We start from the raw sequence: 19,484 nt of genomic DNA, 5'->3' as shown, positions 1-19,484 counted from the left end.
AAGAAGCAGCACGGTCTCAAAATGTTAGTGTGCACTGCCATCTAATGGTTCAGATCTCTAATTTCATAATGAGGTTTGCTCTGAATCAGTTTCGAAAAAAACATCCTATCGATTATCTGACGTGGTTTCCATCAGGCCAATGAAGTCTACTTTAATGCAAAGCCACCCACATTGGCACAAGAATCTAACCTACAGCAAACTACAGTGATCAAAAAGCAGCTTCGAGTGCCTGGTTGACTTTGAAGTATTTTGAGTTTCAAAGACGTTTCGCAAATATATGGCCTCTTAATTGCCCATATTTGCAAGTTTAGGATCTTACATAAATTATGATTACTTGTGGAAGTGCCCGTATTTATGAAAACGCCTCACTGAAGGAAGGCTGAGGAGAATAAGGAGCCACCCAGCAAAAAAAGAACCATTTAAAATCAATGCTTGGAGGATTACTAGGTTTTTAAAACATTTGATATATATCTGTTTGCTGGAAACTGAATGAGGATGCCTCGGAGAACCATCCTGGAGAGGGACCCTGGAGGGTAGAGAGTGAGAAAGTCGAAGGGCCAGTGGTACTGGTGAGTGTGATAAATACCTCCTAATCAGGGTTTTTTAGGCCGGAATGATGCCTAACAGGTGAAATTTTTGTTTACAGCATCACATTCTGCAAGAATTGCCTTTCCAGAAGTTTCCCACCGAAAAATACACGTTTTTGTCAACAAAATATGTCAGGGGAAATCGAGGAAGATGTAGTAATTGTGCACAGATCAGAATTTCCAGGCAGTTCGTAAACTTCTGTTTAGAGAGCAGGATTTCGCCCACTACTCACTAGTAATCAGGTGCTAATTAATGCAGGGGTAATGACGAAAAATCATCTGTGGGAATACCGTGTGAACGATTCTCTTTCAGAAAAGAGGAACCACAGAAGAAGATGTGTAACTAACAGAAAATGTACTAACAGGAGGACTTACAGCTTGAGTATTGGATGTACTAAGAACGAAACAGGTAGCTGCATTTTGCATCACCTGCAACGGGTGCATCAAATGCGTTAAAACTGGGGTCCTCCTCTACCAAACATCTGGGGCAGTGAAACCTTTTTCATCTAATTTAATGCAGTTTTGGACAAAGTATTCCGGCAATGCGGGATCTACGTCAGATTTTGAGGACACCCACTATTTAAAGGGATTCCATTTAGATTCCTTCTATGTGTAGTTTATTCCACGTTGATAGTTCAAAAGTCTGGCAATGCCTCACTGGACACACCTACCTTTAAAGCATGATGAGTGGTGTCAAGAGCGTTTTAAAGCTATGGATAGCATCTTGAGTATCAATAGCCAAAACAGTTTTCCATTGTCAAACCTAACTAGTGCAGTTTAGGAATTCCATAAAGTTCTTAAAAAAATAGTGCATTTTCCTAAGTTGTATGTTACACACACACACATGTCCTTGGGACATGTGTGTGCACAACACCAGTGTAGATTACCATTTCAGGGGTGCAACAGGGTGTCCTTTGGACACCCTGGCACCCTTGAAACTGCTTCCTTATTTGCGATTCGCTAATTGCTAATCGCAAATGAGGAATGACTCCCCATTCATTCCTATGGGCCTTTAGGTCCATAGGAATGAATGGGAAAGCCATTCCTTATTTGCGATTAGCAATTAGCGAATCGCAAATAAGGATACAGTAGAAATCGCTAAAAATATTGCGATTTCTACATGCATCCCGTTTTGCGAGTCTTTAATAGCGAATCCTTAAAATTCGCTATTAAGGACTCGCAAAACATGACTGATTAATCTGGGGGTAACTACGGTCACAGAATGTGCCAGCAGATAGTGAAGGAACGGTCACAGTGATGGTCACGCATGTGGTCACTGACATGTTGGCTTAATGGAAGGGTACTGCACAGACAAGGTCATGGTCAGTAGGGAGGTGGTGACTTGTAAAGAAAAAGATGTTCACTAATCACGTAAAAAGGCAGTACCACTATAAGCAGCAAGTACTTTCATGAATATCCCATCTAGGACTTCTCTTCTTTTAACTTTATTCGTAATGTGAATTTATGCCATCAAGTTTCTGTCTATGTCTCATATGCCATTTAAAGAAGCAAACCGCTGCTATATCTGGACATTTTAAGATATGACCATGAATAGCCCTTTAATTATCCCTCATCTGATATTTTATAATGCCTTAAAACCTGATGGCAATTGAGTAAATGCCAGCTTGGCATCTGGCGGCCTGCTTGAGTATAACAAACTGTCCACGTTACATGATCACTTCTATAGATTTTATAGATAATTTTAAGATCTTTTGTAATTGTATTTGTGTGATTCTTTTGTGGATAATTTATCTAAAAAAACATTGATTTGATTTGAGTTAACTTATCAGAAAATGTTTACAGTGTGTATGAGTGGTGGCAATATATAGAGGAGTTTATGGGTGTGTTGCCTATATAGACCCTGGATGTCAATTCTGGAGCAGAACTGTGTCAGGGAGGAGCCGCATGGCGCCATCAACTGGCATGCAGACATACTGATCAAAAGTTTACTGATCCAGTCTGACACCTGGGAAATGTTCAAAAGGTCAGGAATCTGAGGTTAGAAGTCTCTGTCAGAAAGACTGTTTATTTACCACCATCACAATTCTCTTCAGAACAATGTCTCATTGTCTCAATAAAAGATACCTGTGGACTCCTCTGAAATTTTGGAAGTAATTAAACAAAGACAATAGAACATCTCAACGTGTAGTGAAAGCTAAAGCACAAGGAAGGAAACAACATTGGTAGTTAAGGAAACACGTTTAACGCTAATAACCAAAGTAAGTGATTTTATAATGAAATTGTCATTGCCCACAGTTGGACATGAAAAAACTCTCATCTTAGGTGATGTAACAGCTAAGTCCAAAACAGTCTGAGATATAAAAAGAACAAATTGGTAATAAAAAAAAAACACATTCAATAATAGCACCAGGAAAATAATAATGTGAGATTTGCAGAGGCACTCAGAGAAAATTGAAGCCCTAGAACCTGCATTTTACATTGACAAGCTTTTAAAGTAAGTGCTGAAACTGAAAGAGTAACAAGCGACTTTAGCACTAAGATAAATAGAAAAAAAAGTTATCAAAATATTCTGTCCTTGAGGACTGTCCTAAAAAATGATTGCCAGAACTATGGGGTTAAAAAAGAAAATGTAAACATACCAGCGATCACAAATAATGTTCTACCGTATGCAGCGCGTTTTGAGCAGAAATATGTTGCACGTTTTAGTCTTAAACAAATCTTGCTACTTTTTATTTTCAAAGGAAATTCAAAGTGTACTTTCGATTCGGGTAATGCACAACAGACAATGCTATTACAGTATTATTTTATATTACTGTTCACACTGTACGCATTATACTTCGTAGTTTGTCTAACGATTGTGGCAGGTCATATCTCTTGCATGAGAAATAAGACTGTTCAATAAACCCCTTTTATTGAAACGCCCGTCTCTCTATTTCTATGCAACTCTGTAGAAACAAAGCATGCAAGATTGACTGAGTGAAATAGTTATCTATTGTTTCCACGACTCTGAAGATATTGTTCCGGTTCTAGGGAAAACCAAGTTGTCATGTTTATGCGGTTGTCAGAGACTAATCCCTTCTTGTTTATTCAAGAAAGTTTCTAGTGACCTCTGAGTTAGCTGGCACACACACAATTAAGTTTAGCATACTCAATAAAGACATACTGACCTCAGTCCTATGTCAAATCTATAGTGTATATTATTCCAATGCACACAGCCTATTAGGGATATAGGAACTACATTACACTTTTCTCTATTTTCTGCTGCCTTTTTACGTTGAGCCTGGGCAGCACATGCGCTGCGAGGCATGCTGTATTCAAGTATGGCATAGAAGAGCTGCCCATTTCCCCACCCATCTTTTTAATTGACTCCTGTTACTCTGCTTGCAAAATTGTTGCTTTTTATTTGTGAATAGGCTTAGTAGCCCCGCCTTGGTACTGCATTTTCTGCATTTGTAACCGCCCATAACGACTGGACCATTTAATTGTGTAGTTACACGGTCTGCTTTATAATTTGGTGATGACAATTTTTTTTTAGGGGGTTGGCCAACTCTGGCAATCTGTTGCCTCTCATTCCCCCCCACTCCCATCATTGCTGCACCTAATCTACCCAGTGCCATCCCCACACCACCACCACCCATCCTCTCTGCTTTATTATTCCTCATTTTGTTTCCCTCACATAGTAATTTCATGCAAACTTTTAGTGTGGCGCCAGTTTAACGAGCGCCGCACTTTCTTTTGCTTGCAACTTCGGAGCTGGATCTCCCCCCATCCACAAAGCAAGGAAAGGGTGCAGTACCACAGGCTGTTATTAGGTTTCCCTGTGGAGTTATAAACAGACCTCGTTTAACATAAGGCATTGCACCCACAGGGACACCTAGTAACAGCCTGTGCTACTGCACCCTTTCCTTGCTTCGTGCATTTGCTTTTTTCGAATTCCATGCAGGTAATTCCCCTCACTTTTAAAGCAGCATGACTCACAGGTGTAAAACCTGCTTTGACCTGCAGACATCTGGACACGCAGGAGGATAAAGTCTGTAGCTCTGTAAGCCTCGGTTTGTGAGGCCTGGCTCTGCTTATTTATAAGAAACTCCTAGACAGTTTGGGCTGATAATTTGGAGGGAGAGTTGAATACTAAACAGAGATTTGGCAACATTCCGGTGCGCAGCTGTGAGCTTATCTTTAAAACGTACACCTACGAGATAAAAAATTATTAATATCGCTTTCATCGGCTGGCTTTAGGGGGATGTCAACTTTTTGAAGCTTTAAGGGTTATATGTGTGATAGGCAAAACAGCAATGAGATAACAGGGTTTAATTTGTGTACACTAGCATTCTGTCAGAGACGCTGGTGGGATGAACAAGGGAGACCAGCGAGAGCTGTTTTGGCCCCAATAATGAATACATCTGAAAGCATTGCAGAGGCTGCTTTTACTGAATGTGACTGGCCACAGGTTGACCACAGTGAAATAGAAATAACTGGCAAGGAATGCGGCTGAGTGTGGAGATGGCCTGACCACCTGCCTGCAAAAAGAAATACCTTTCCAGTTGAGCCAGCCAGCCAAATAATAAGGCATCACTCAACCTAAGGAACATCTTTTTTTTGTAGTTTTCTATAGCGCGAACTCGACCCCAAGGTATCAGAGCAGTTTACATGAGCACCAGTTGCATTACAGACAGACGCATTAATTTTTAGGTCGAGCCTGGGCAGCGCATGGGCTGCTCTGCGAGGCATGCTGTATTCAGGTATGGACTTGAAGCTCCGCCACTCATAGCCCATATTTTACATTGGCTTTTGTCATTGTCCACTATAAACTGTGGTTTTTCATTGGTAAATAGGCTTAGTAGTCCCTCCTTAGTACCACCTTTTCTCATTTTCTAACCTCCCATGAGTAAACCCCTTGTTACCTGTGCTGTTACTCGATAGGCTTTAATTCCAGCCTCCAAGCACTATTTTCTCAAATAGCTTTTTCCTACCTGCTATTTCAGGCAGGAAACACTCTCCTAGCGCTTTTTTATTTTATTTTTATAGCACATGCGCCAAACGCATTTACAATGCAATAGGTTTCGCATTTTCAAGAGTTTAAGCTATTGGCAATGTAAATGACAATGACTTTTATTTAGCTGTTTCAAAAACAACACATACATTTAAGGCACTGTCATTTACAATGCCAATAGCTCAAAGTCTCGTACATGTGAGACCTATTGCATTGCAAATGCTTGTTTTTTTTATTTGAATCACCCACCGAAGGGGCTGCTGTGAGGAAACATATGACAATTCGTTTAAAATGAGTTCTCTGCAGTGAGGGGATTACCTCACACGGATCTCTAACCTCCTATTTCCAGTCCTCTCCTCCCAGCAGGAATTTTTTTTTAAGTGCAATAAATAATCGGTTTTGCTCCTCGTGGTAACTCCATACTATAAGAATTTTTGTAGAAATCCTTCCCTGCTTGATGCATAATAAAACTGTGGAACCAATATTTCAGCTTCAACCAGAGCTTTCCTATTGTTCCCTCTATTATGTAAAAGTGTGTTGAACACATGGATGGACTTCTATAATTGTTAACGATCCGGAAGAATAAAACACTCAAAGAATTCTGCAAACGGTTACTTAAAGATCTAATAACCGTTTTTATATTTCCTTTAAGACACTGGTCTGTGTGGCTATAACAGAAAGCCACCCTGCATGCCAGACTAGAGAAGATTATCAAACCAAATTATAAAAAGCATTAGGGACACAGCAAATCTACTAGCAAATAGTCTCGACTTTCTTCACCTCCTTCAATTCATTGGCATACTGAATTTTCCAGCTCTGTTCATGTTTTTATGTGGACAAAAGAACTGTTGCACGCGGTATGCCTACCTCGCAACTAACAAAAGGTGGCAGCAGAGCATAACAAATCATTATTTCATCGGATGGCTCGAGCTGTAGCGTGACTCTAGGAATCAATGGTGAAAGAAATAAGGAGCGATGATTCCATGTCAGTATGCAGATCTATTTCTCGTAACAATAAACTACTTTTAATACAGAGGTCGGAGTGGGCGGGGTGTATGGAGGAGGGCTTCCTATGTTCTTTTAATTTTCCAAAACCAGTGCATATATGTGTTGTTTCACAACGACAGCCCCCCGGACACTTAATGCCGACATTGAGGTGTCTCCCACAAGAAAGGGGCTCCTGTGTTGTGAGGCAGAGGAAGGGGCAGAGCTAATGAATTAACAACCCTGATCGCCAGGGTGGCGGCTACCGAAAGAAATGTCAATGTGTGCAAATGATTAATTAGCAAATGTAAAGAATGCTTAGGAACCAGTTTGGGTTTTAATTGATTGAGTTATGTCAATCTTTAAGGGTAACAATATGTATTCTTTTTGAGAAATAATGTAGGATGTGAGTTATGGAGTGTGTCGTTTTAATGGGCACAAAAAAATGTGAGCACCCCGTGCCCTCTCTGTCTTTTAATAAAGAACATATTTTGAAAGCATTTGTATCATTTTAAACGTGAAGTCTCTTTGCAAATTTTCTCGCCACCTGTCTCCCACCGCACCAACCAGGATGCAATTCTCTGGTCGAACGGGAAGAAGGACAGACGGACAGGCAGACATACCCTCCCTCCCCCAAGTAACTGCATTAACCAACTGCGGTTTTATAACGTCAAAATGCCATTTCCCACAGATTAGTGAATAGGCATGTATTTTTCATTAAGGATTATGTGTAACACTTACAAAATATGTTGTCGTTTTTTATAGGCGGGTGTTTTGAACCCGCCACCACTCTTACTGACCGCTCTCCCATTACACTGAGGATGATGGCTCCCATACTTTTTCATGCACTTCATGCTTGTGTGTAAGCTTGGATGTAATTAATGTTCACCTGCAGGTGTACAAATACCCGGTGGGACCAGGCCTCTCCATGCCCCATGCGCTGTCCCCCTTAAGAGTTTCTGCTGGGACTCTGCAAATAAAAATACTGCTCCACAGATGCACGCACTGTGGCCCGCACTGAGTAGGAACAAGACGAAAGAGTAAGTGAAATGCACCCAGTAAGCCAGAGCATATGTGGTTGGTATACCCTTCCCCACGTCCACGATATTTTCATCTCTCCAATTTACATCGATATCCTCACGATAACCGCTTCAAAACCTTATCGGGAGTAGTAAGCGATATGTAATGGAAAAGCGTCAAATATAATTTAGCGCGCAATTAGGATGCAGCCCCCCCGGGAACCCGGCCACGCCCCCTTTGTGGGCCTCATCGATGGACTGGGCGTGACTACATCAGGAATCACTTCCAGGGAAACGTTGTGACATTACTTCAGGCCGAAGCCGGCAACAACGAGGGGGAGGAGTGGGCGTGGGCCTATTTAGGGCAACTTGCCCTGGTCCTCGCCCTCTCTTCCTTACGGCGCCGGCCCATGTATGCAGGGGTCTCCCTGAATCTACCACCCATCCGTTCCTAAAGGTAGAGATTGGGGAAGTGTTGGATGTGGAATAGACAGTGGCGATAAGGAGACCACATAAATTGCCTTTACATTGTTATGGGAGTCCTCCTGCATACTACCTAGGCCAGCACTGAGGGGGAGAGACGGTAAGCTCACCCCAGAGAGAATGGAGACACCGGCTGGGGGCAAGGGCGCCAGTTTACAAACTAGGGCATGGGGCATCGGCTTCTGGTTATTTCCTACGAGCCCCGATGGGCAGCCTGGTGGTGGAGGGGTGGGCTCTTCAGGTGGCGGACAAGGACCTCGGACCTGGGGATCTGGGTTCGAGTCTCGGTAACGACGCCAAAAACCCCCTGTGATTCTGGGCAAATCACTTAATCTCCCCGTGCCTAAAATGTAAGTGTGTCCTCATGTAACGTAACTGGTGCTATGTAAAGCGCTCTGATAACTGATTCGGTTCGGTTCTAGTTCGCGATATATAAAACTCTGCAAAAAAAAAAAAAAAAGGACCAGATGGCAGGGGCTCACCTCTCAAGGACACAGGTGGGTTGGGCCTTGCGTGGTTCTCAGTTAGTTGAGGGACGCGAGCCAGAAGGCCCCTTAGTGCTGGAGCAATAGACAACATTCTTTGTGTATATAAATTGAGTTCTGTCCGACTTGCTGATGGATTATGATGTTATTGTCAATTTAAATGTAAATATTGCTTAGCGATTGAATTTGCTAAATCCATATCGTATCAAATTGTATGATTCATATATTGTCATGTTTGTGTGATGGGTTGTAATAAACATGACCTCTTTAACCCACAGTTCTGATTGTCAAGTATTGATTTGTGGTTTTGGATGGGGGCGGGTCCGAGTGCCAACCTGTGGGGTCTGGGTTCTAATGCAATCAGAATACAATACAAGTCACAAAGATTGGCATGCTGTACAAGCAGGAATCAAAGATTATATGCTCGATAAAATACCTTTTTTCTACGTGCTCTAATTTAGGATCCAGAGTAATGGTGTCCACAGTAAGTTCCACTTTTCGAACACTCCCAAAGAAATCGGTAATGAGAACATTCTGCGGGTCTCTCTGAAACAGGTCGGTTCGATGCCCAGGGGTGGAAACACACAAACTTTTTGGGCATACCTGAAACTGAAATGTTATAGCCTCATTAAACTGAGTGGCTTGGATGTACAAGTTGCATTTCAGAGCAAACAGAGTGGTATTTGAGCTCAATACCGAAAGGTATCTTTTCAAAAGCTTTCAACATTCAATTAAGTTAAGTACCTGTAACAAAAATACTGTACTTAATTATATTCCACACTCATACGGTTTTCTCACAACATTGAGCAAACTTCTTTTAGTCTTTGACCACAGCAGGTGGTTATGTTTAGTGTAAGGCACTGTTATGTTTTGCACAGTGGGGCGGAACAGGATTCCATATTAAGGATAGGTTGGCAGGTTTGTACTTAAATCTATTACAGACAGTCCTCCACAACATCGGACCAGCATACCTAAACAACCGCCTCTCCTTCCACGCACCCAATAGACACCTCCGATCAGCTGACCTCTCTCTGGCCACCGTCCCACGCATCTACAAGACCAGAAAGGGAGGAAAGTCCTTCTCCTACCTGGCAGCCAAGGCCTGGAACGACCTCCACCTCCGTCAAGTCCACACACTGCTCCAGTTCATGAAGGACCTCACGACCTGGCTCTTCGGATGACCCAGCACTCTGGAGCCACCCCCCCTCTCCCTCCCACGCCTTGAGAACCTCGCGGGTGAGTAGCTGTGCTTACCCCAGATTGTTTGATTGTAGCGATACGTTAGAACCATTATAACAGGTACGATATCACCTATGAGTCATAAGTGTATAAATCAACCCCACAGTGCAGATAGGCAATAAAGAACAAGTTTAACATTTTGAAGACTGGTCAAAGAAACGTAAAGCTTCAGGCTTAGGGTTACTATTTAAACACTGATACTTGTAGTGTATACATATTCCAGATTGCCACAATCCAAGCGTGGTATCTTGTCCAATGAGTTCTGAGACATCCACGAGAGAGGGAATTTGAGCTATTGGGAAGAGCGCTTCAGGAGGATAATATCTACCTTGAGATGTAGTGTGTTAAAGTAATTATTTAAAACGTTCACTTTGTAGAAACTTGCGCAATCAAGAGAAAGCACCTACCTCATATTTACTCAGCGCTTAAATGCTGTAAGGAGCTTGGGAGATATATAGATGGTATTTATAAATGGACAACCATATGCTGCATGATCAGACCTATCAAGATTATGCTTCGTTGATTGATGAGCATATGTTTCTGGTCCTTCAAGAAGACATAAATCTAAAGAGATCAAGTTGGAAAGGTCTTGATGTTTTAGGAGAAGATACGTTCCAATCAGCCTTTGCTCCTGCACATGGAGGTGCTGGGATGGCAGACTAACACCTGCTCAGCGTGGGAGAGTTACAGGCGGTGGCCCTTAGTTCTGCTTGTGCAAAGTTTCAGATTTTGCCTACAGAAAGATTAGGGCGCATCAGAACAATAGCAGGCCAGGAAGAGGGTACTCTTTAACTAGGTACAACATTTTAGAAAATCAATTTAGTTTCCTCTGGGAAACGCACATGGTGGTGATCGATTCCAAATGATCTGTATTTTAGCATCCAAATGGAGAGAGATTTGAGTCAAAACGGCACCATGGGAATCCTAGGACAGACAGGTTGAGTCCTGCCAGAGCCTTATGTATTATGGGGACGTTTTGAAACGCAATGAATGAATGAGTAGATTTCTGCAGCACGCAGCTGCTGCGAGAGTGTTCCGGCACCAAGACAGATGGACAAAAAGGAGAATATCAACCACCCCAAAATCTGAACTCATGTGTTTTCATTTGCTTTCGAAATCAATTCTTCTCTGGAATGTATCTGAGTGGAAGAGGGAGCTCGTTTCCGTACTTGGCTGCCAGAAACGAGCTGGCTGAATCGCCCCTCTTCTTCCATTTGGTGTAGGGAATATCCAGCAGTCGAGCAGACAGAGCGCAGTGGTCTTTTAGGACAGTTTTCAACAATCCTTTTGGACAGGTATTGGTACCAGTCTTGTAGAAGGCGGACTGTGCCACCATCGGGCTTTAATAATTTTTTTCACCAGTAGCCAGTTGTTGGAACTGGCCCTTCTTGCAGGGTCATCCTCAAACTTTTTGCTTCTTCCTCCCTTATTTTTCCTGACCCGTGGCGGTCGGCAATAGGACTCTGCGCACTTTACCACTGCTGATCAGTGCTAAAGTGCATATGCTCTCTGTGTAAATTGTATTGTGATTGGATGTACCTGATTGGCATATTTGTATCGCCATGAAATCCCTAGTAAAGTGCACTGGGTGTGCCAGGTCTGGTGATGAAAAATACTACTAATGGGCCTGCAGCACTAATTGTGCCACCCACATGAGTAGCCCTAAAATGGTGTCTCAGGCCTGCCACTGCAGTGCCTGTGTGCAGTCTAGGAACTGCCATGTCCTCCTGGTCAGTGTCCCCACTGACCAGGCCAAACCCTTCCCTTTTTGTGCACTTTAGTCACCCCTATGGAAGGCCCAAGGTACCCCCCTGGGCAGGGTGCAGTGTATGTGAAAGGTAGAACATGTACTGGTGCAGGTGACATGCTCTGGTAGTGAATGGCAGCCATTTTCGTTTTTCACTATTGTAAGGCTATCTTGCTCCATAAAATAACATGGGGGATGCTGGCTACAGTGGCTACCAGCATTTCTTCTCATAGGAACAAGATAGGACATAAGAGTCTAGTATCCCTGAACTCAGAATTTATTAACACATCTTTTAGGAAAGGTTGTTTTTAAATCCTGTGTTTGAGAACAGCACTTTTAGAAAGTTGATGTTCTCTTGTCTGACCCTTCTGTGTGCCTTGGCCTGTTTGAGTATTGACTGTCTGGTTTGAGAGTGACATGGGCTGGGGATTCCCCAGGAGGCTGGCTGAGTTGTGGTGTATTTACTATGGGTACTGTATCGATCCCCCTATTTCTGACCCTTGTCTGGTTAACAATTAACTAGCAGCCATTCAACTGCACATAAACCCGTTATCTGATTAGCCACACAACGGCACAGAAGCCCGTTATCTGATTAGGTCATAGCGCATGCCATCTCATTAGGCAAGCACTATTTCTCCAGCCCCCTAATAGGCATACGGTGTTCTCAAAACAAATCAAACCTACCACGACCTGGGAAATCCCCACAGCCACTGTTTTGATTTAGCCGAGAACTTCAGTAAAGAATGTGCGAACGACCAGTTCGTATGACATCCTTATTGACGTATTTATGTCCATCCTTACGTCAATCCCGGCACCTTTCAGGTATAAATAATACCGACATTGCCTTAAGCAAACACACGAGGTGGTGACAAGATTGGAGCAGCGAGACTTGCCGAGGAGCCCAGCTGACAGCGAAGCCCACAGATGCTGCCCCTCCTTTCTGACGCACTGAGAGAGAGACGCTGCCTTTTCTCCTGCCGAGAAATCCAGCTCCGGCGCTTCCAAGCCGCCCTCGCAGGCAGCTGGAATATCAAGACCTGAGATAGAGATACCAGCCCTCCAGCCTTCTAAATCCCAGGTACTGAACTGAATCATCCTTTGTAGAGAATTCTTGAAGCAGACCCTTGGCAAAGCAAACTTAACTTAAACTGCTACTTATCTACTCCCGCCCACGTATTAGGCTTAGGTCAGGTACATTGGGGTAGGCGTAGTTAGAAGCACCAGTTGCGTACGATTAGTCAATGTATATATGTATGTATCTATTTTATCCATTTTAAGTATCATATGGCTAAGAAACCATATCAATGCTTTTACAGTATTATTTTATAATTCTGTTATTACTGTATGCACTTTACTTAACAATAAGTATTGCAATAATAGCGATTCATTTCTCTTGTATGAGAAAAGAGACTGATCAATAAATAACATCTTTTTATTGAACACGCCCGTCTCTTCCTTTTCTCTACAATCTGGTGAAACTAAGAATGCACTGAACTGACTGAGTAAAATAAGTTGTCTTTTGTTTTCACACGACTCTAGAGATACACTCTTGATTAGGGGAGAGCAAAGTTGTCATGTTCTATGGTTGTCAGAAACTAAATCCCTTCTTGTCTATCCAGGGAGGTTAAACTCCTCCTTGTCTATTCGAGAAAGTTTCTAGTGAACTCTGAGCTAGCTGGCAAACATTAAACTTTAAGTCTAATATCGACAGTAGAAGACCTAGTTAACCTCTGTCCTACGTCTATACTATTGAAGATATTATTCCAATGCGCAGAGCCTATTGGGATAATAGGAACTACACTACATGGCGCCCAACGGTTTGGATAGGCGATAAATCTAACGTAAGACATTAGAGTAACTCAGTCGTGCTTTTTCACACAGACCCTTTTCCCCATAATACTCCAAAGACGTATGGAGTGGGTGAAAGGTTAAATCCGCCAAACTTAGTAAGAGGAGACTCCTATGTATGGTTCTTGGTTTATTCAACGTTGAAGGATACACTGTTCCAAAATATTGTGCATCTAATCTTTGTTTCCATAGAAACCTGATCTGCAAATAAACAAAATCTTCTTGACAGTAGAATGTCAGAAACTGAAGAAGAAAGGGAGACAGCTAGAATAGCAGCTGAACTCATAGCAGCTGACAATACTCTGCTGCAAACTGACCCGGAGGCAATACTCATCCCGGTCAACATAAGGAAATCTATAACTTTAAAACTTATAGAAAATGGGCTGACACCGAGAGGTGGTACAGTCATATTCGTAATTGAGGCACACGAATATCGGCAGACAGAGGTATTCTATTCATGGATAAACTTTCCAGCAGCAAACGCTGTAACAAAGGACTTCCACTACTACAAAATAGAGGAACCTCCTAATGAGTACACTCCTTTCGAGGAGGTGGAAATACCACTCAAATACCAAGAGCACCTGCTCTGGTTTAATGGCGCCCTAAAACATAATAATCACATCACCAGGCTCGGTCCACTAGGTAGACCAGTAGCAACGTGGCCGGTCCTATCCGGATACACACCACATCCAGACATTGAAGAAATGTCTGCACCAGAACTTTTAGCACAGCTAAAACAATTAATTAAAATACATAGACAATTAGTCCAATATGTAATGCGGACTTCAACAGTCCAACCAGCTATTAAAATTCCACAGCTGATCCCTCACCAAGGGAACACAAATAAAATTACACCACAGAACATACAGTCCTGTCTAGGTAAAGTACCCGCAATACGGGAACAAATTCCATTTTGGTTAGCACAAAAAATCACTCAAATAGAGGCGGTATTTCCAGATACCACCCCGGTTGAGAAACACAGGATTCTGACTGTCTTCCAATGGGAATCGCACCACATGTGGAGGACTGTGACACTTGGGGTACAGTCTTTGCTTCCATTTACACAAAAACACATGGTGTTCCATCCATGTCAGTAATACCAGATGTGCTAAAACAAATTCAAGATGAATACGGTCCAGAACCTGCTTTAACTCTTGGTATGAAATTACTAAAAGACTTCAAGCAGGTCTCGGCAATATTATTAGCCAATATAAAGGGAGAAGCAGCAAATGTGGCGATCCGCCAGAGGTTGAAAGAGACAGATATAGCAGACCAACCATTTGAGATTGCCAGAATCATAGAAAAATCCTATGAAGAACTAGGAAGAGATAGTTTGGGTGGAAAACCGGTGAAACCCCAACTTATTGAAAAACCTGAAAAAATATTTATTAAGAATAATCTAAACACTTCAAAAAAGAGCTGGGATGGAAATAAACAATCCACTCCTAAAGAAAAAAGATTCCAGTCCAGAGGAAGGTCTCCTCGGCGGAGAGAAAGATCTCCGGACCAAGGGCACAAGTCTCCCCAGAGGGAGCCCTCTGAGAAAAAATACAACCTTAGAAATAGGGATAATCTGAAGAAACCTGATAGATATCAAGATATTGATACACGTCCCTCTCAATCTTTTCAGACTTCCTCGCAGAAATCGGAAAGAAGAGGACGATCAGAACACAGGGAAGAGCACGTCAAGTCCAAAGACAAGGAACCTGCTCATCAAAATAAAAATTACAGTTTCCAAAAAAGAAGGTAGCCAGTATTAAAGTAATCAACCATGCCGAGAATACGGAGGACACAGCTGAAAAACGGAGAATGGGCTCAGACAATGCTAGACAGCGCAGCAGAAGTGAGCATAGCTCGCAAGATCCTTATGAATCATCTGGAGACAGTGGACACGAATGAATACATTCAGGTGGAAACTGCAGATACCAGAGTTAGCAAACCTCATAAAATATATGAAATAACATTGCGTATAGAGGGGGATAAGACTAGGAAAATAAGGGGTCTCTTTTGGGATAATCTCTCCAAGGGCTATGACATCCTTCTAGCTGAAAGAGACTGGCCCTCAGACACAAATAACTGTCAAGACAGATTCCTGAACAAAATACAGGGGTTCAAATTGACCAGGCCAGACCCTAGATATTCCCAAAGACAACATCCAGGGATAGTAACTACTTACAGTGTGGGCAAGCTTGCCTTCAATGGCTACAAACATCCACACTGGCACAAATTAAGCAACACCTAACTTTACTTCAAGAGGGTGCTGACTTGCGTGATTTCATTATGGGACCACGCAAACAGCGTCAAAAACATTTCATAGCGGCCTCTATATATGCAGCTTACAATGAAGTTTGGAAAGTAACCCAAATTGAGACAGCAGAAAAAATACGGGAAATTGACCGTATTAATTTGGAAAAATCACTTTCTGTCGTGGACAATGGGTTAATGACTCTGTCCTCCAGAATATATTCACTGGACAGTATTGTGTCTTCAGAAATCGATATATTATCGCAAGACTTACTGATGTTACAACACGGTCAGTCCCAATTGCGTTCTATTGTACAACTTGGCTGGACGTTACAAAATCTGCGTTCAGGCTATGTGCCTTGGCGTTTAATCAACACAACGTCACTGTTTAATATCTTTAACCTTACTGATAAACAAATCAGTTTGGCACAGAAGGGTGCTGACTATACAATTCTGAGCATTGAAAAACTTGAGAGATTACCATTGACAATGTCAGAACGACCTGTCATTGAATGGATAATACATGGGATAATAAATATTCCGATAAAAACTTTCCAATTTCAATACTGCCAAAAATATATACAGGCAGGCCAGTATGAAAGGTTGGGTACAGGATACATTAAGTCAACATGGAACTTGCCCTATACACACGCATGTGTTAGTAATAAAGGACAAAGTGTGTTCCTTAGTGGCAATAATTGTGAAAGGTCACTAAGCGGTACACTTCTGTGTCAGGGTATTAGTTTGCATGGAGCATGTGAAGGGAACTCAAATAACCTTTCATGCCACCAGCTAGGCACACCTGCAACACACATAGAACCATTCTTTAAGAGACTCTCGAACGGGAGTTACATTCTAATTGTAGATCGCAGATGTTGCAGTCTGCTGCCCGGAAAACCTTATCTCATAACCGTGACTACGAAGATCATGTGCTGTGAACGAGTATTGTTCCCGAACGATGCCCGAGACAGGGACGCAAGGTTGTGGCCCAGTTTGAAAATTTCTTCTATTCGAATTGATACTTTAAGCAGAATGAAGACAGTGCTCCTACAGACGCCAACCATGTTAACGTCATCAAAAGAAACGTATGATCTCCAAGTTGCAAGGACAACTGCTGAGATTCATTTACTGTTATCAACCAATTCCCCCATACATTTCGCAGAAATACTGAGCGAAATCTTAAATATTTCTGATACAAGCGGAATCGCGAGTGTATTTAAGACAGTGTTTTCGGGAGCTTTAACCCCATTCAAAGCCATCCTGGGTATTTTTCCTGATTTTGTCCATTCCATCTTTGGCGGACTTCCTCTCCTTTTGGGAATAGTGGCAGGCATCCTATTTTTGATCCTGTTACTTCGCTATGGCAAACCATGTCACAGACAAGACACCAGCGATAATGGAAGAAACAATCCGAGCTATTGGCTACCGGGACCGCATAACTAAAGTCATTGGACTAGCACGGCTACGAGATTTGAACATGACTTGGTTTCTTTCATTCAGACCGATGTGGCAAAGTTGTGTTATGCCTGTATTAAGGTGCTTGCTATGCGGCGAAGAATGCGTGTTGGACACCTGTCTGACACTACAATCGGATATGCCAATGGACGCAGAGACTTTGTTGGGTCCGGTAACGGCTCATGCATCGTGCTGTCCCCAGCGGCTACCAATCCTGATGACGGCATTCGTGGAGACTTCACCACTACGATTGAAGAGTTGTGAAGTACAAGATGAAAGCAGCATCGATCAGGTACGACCTTCTGTCAGCTATGCTGATCGAAACATCAATGAAGGCAATCATGCTCATGAATGCATGTTACAAAATTTTTCCGAGTTAGTGGAACTCTCGCAGGAAGCAGTTGACAGTTTTTTCGAAAGTCTCAACAATATGATGTTTTCACCAGAGCAGAAAGAATGACTTTGAGCAAACTAGCACACGGCGTTCCCTACACCCTGAATTTGGCCTTCAACTTTGAAAATAAAGCAATAAGAAATTTTCTCACCAGTTTTTTCGGAGAGCGAGACAATTTTTTCTCCCCTTCCATTTCCAAAAATATTTACGATTTTTTGGGACACTTATCTTCTGCTTAAAGTAAAACTATTCCTAGAGAACAAAATTTCTATATTTAGCTACTCTAGAGACATTAGCTACCCGCTAGCATGTTCACAAGTATTTATGATTTTTGTGATGAGATGGTCTAGACCTTTTATTCTGTATTAAGAGCCATTTCATGTGTAATTTCCGCATTTCGTTCATGCTGATTTCAAAATATGCGTTTAGATTTAGCATTATTATACTGCTTGAAGTGCATATAGTGACTATACTCATCTTTTCGTGTATTTCGCATTTCCAAATTTCAATATGCAAAAGATTGTATTTTGGGGTGGTTCGGTATACACATGCACTACTAGTTTTGTTTACTATGCCTAGACTTGTAAATATGGACATAGATTACGTGGAGTGGGTGTGGTGTATTTACTATGGGTACTGTATCGATCCCCCTATTTCTGACCCTTGTTTGGTTAACAATTAACTAGCAGCCATTCAACTACACAGAAACCCGTTATCTGATTAGCCACACAACGGCACAGAAGCCCGTTATCTGATTAGGTCATAGCGCATGCCATCTCATTAGGCAAGCACTATTTCTCCAGCCCCCTAATAGGCATACGGTGTTCTCAAAACAAATCAAACCTACCACGACCTGGGAAATCCCCACAGCCACTGTTTTGATTTAGCCGAGAACTTCAGTAAAGAATGTGCGAACGACCAGTTCGTATGACATCCTTATTGACGTATTTATGTCCATCCTTACGTCAATCCCGGCACCTTTCAGGTATAAATAATACCGACATTGCCTTAAGCAAACACACGAGGTGGTGACAAGATTGGAGCAGCGAGACTTGCCGAGGAGCCCAGCTGACAGCGAAGCCCACAGACGCTGCCCCTCCTTTCTGACGCGCTGAGAGAGAGACGCTGCCTTTTCTCCTGCCGAGAAATCCAGCTCCGGCGCTTCCAAGCCGCCTTCGCAGGCAGCTGGAATATCAAGACCTGAGATAGAGATACCAGCCCTCCAGCCTTCTAAATCCCAGGTACTGAACTGAATCATCCTTTGTAGAGAATTCTTGAAGCAGACCCTTGGCAAAGCAAACTTAACTTAAACTGCTACTTATCTACTCCCGCCCACGTATTAGGCTTAGGTCAGGTACATTGGGGTAGGCGTAGTTAGAAGCACCAGTTGAGTACGATTAGTCAATGTATATATGTATGTATCTATTTGATCCATTTTAAGTATCATATGGCTAAGAAACCATATCAATGCTTTTACAGTATTATTTTATAATTCTGTTATTACTGTATGCACTTTACTTAACAATAAGTATTGCAATAATAGCGATTCATTTCTCTTGTATGAGAAAAGAGACTGATCAATAAATAACATCTTTTTATTGAACACGCCCGTCTCTTCCTTTTCTCTACAATCTGGTGAAACTAAGAATGCACTGAACTGACTGAGTAAAATAAGTTGTCTTTTGTTTTCACACGACTCTAGAGATACACTCTTGATTAGGGGAGAGCAAAGTTGTCATGTTCTATGGTTGTCAGAAACTAAATCCCTTCTTGTCTATCCAGGGAGGTTAAACTCCTCCTTGTCTATTCGAGAAAGTTTCTAGTGAACTCTGAGCTAGCTGGCAAACATTAAACTTTAAGTCTAATATCGACAGTAGAAGACCTAGTTAACCTCTGTCCTACGTCTATACTATTGAAGATATTATTCCAATGCGCAGAGCCTATTGGGATAATAGGAACTACACTACAGAGTCAGCCCTAGGCTGAATGACTGCATTTGCAATTTGAGTGATGGGAGGAGATAGCACCTGGGCCTGAAAAGGGTT

General features: G+C 42.3%; 1 protein-coding gene across 1 annotated transcript in view; it reads right to left on the bottom strand.

Annotated features, from left to right (window-relative positions):
- Positions 1-19,484, bottom strand: part of PIGK (phosphatidylinositol glycan anchor biosynthesis class K) — a 382,594-nt gene that overhangs the window by 163,205 nt on the left and 199,905 nt on the right. Inside the window, exon 9 of the mRNA XM_078645245.1 lies at positions 8,949-9,121. Coding sequence (XP_078501371.1) covers positions 8,949-9,121 — 173 coding nt within the window. The remainder of the gene's footprint in view (positions 1-8,948; positions 9,122-19,484) is intronic.

Source organism: Lissotriton helveticus, chromosome 1_1 (assembly GCF_964261635.1).
Source record: "Lissotriton helveticus chromosome 1_1, aLisHel1.1, whole genome shotgun sequence".
Taxonomy (NCBI): Eukaryota; Metazoa; Chordata; class Amphibia; order Caudata; family Salamandridae; genus Lissotriton; species Lissotriton helveticus.
This window is presented reverse-complemented; position numbering and strand designations above follow the sequence as displayed.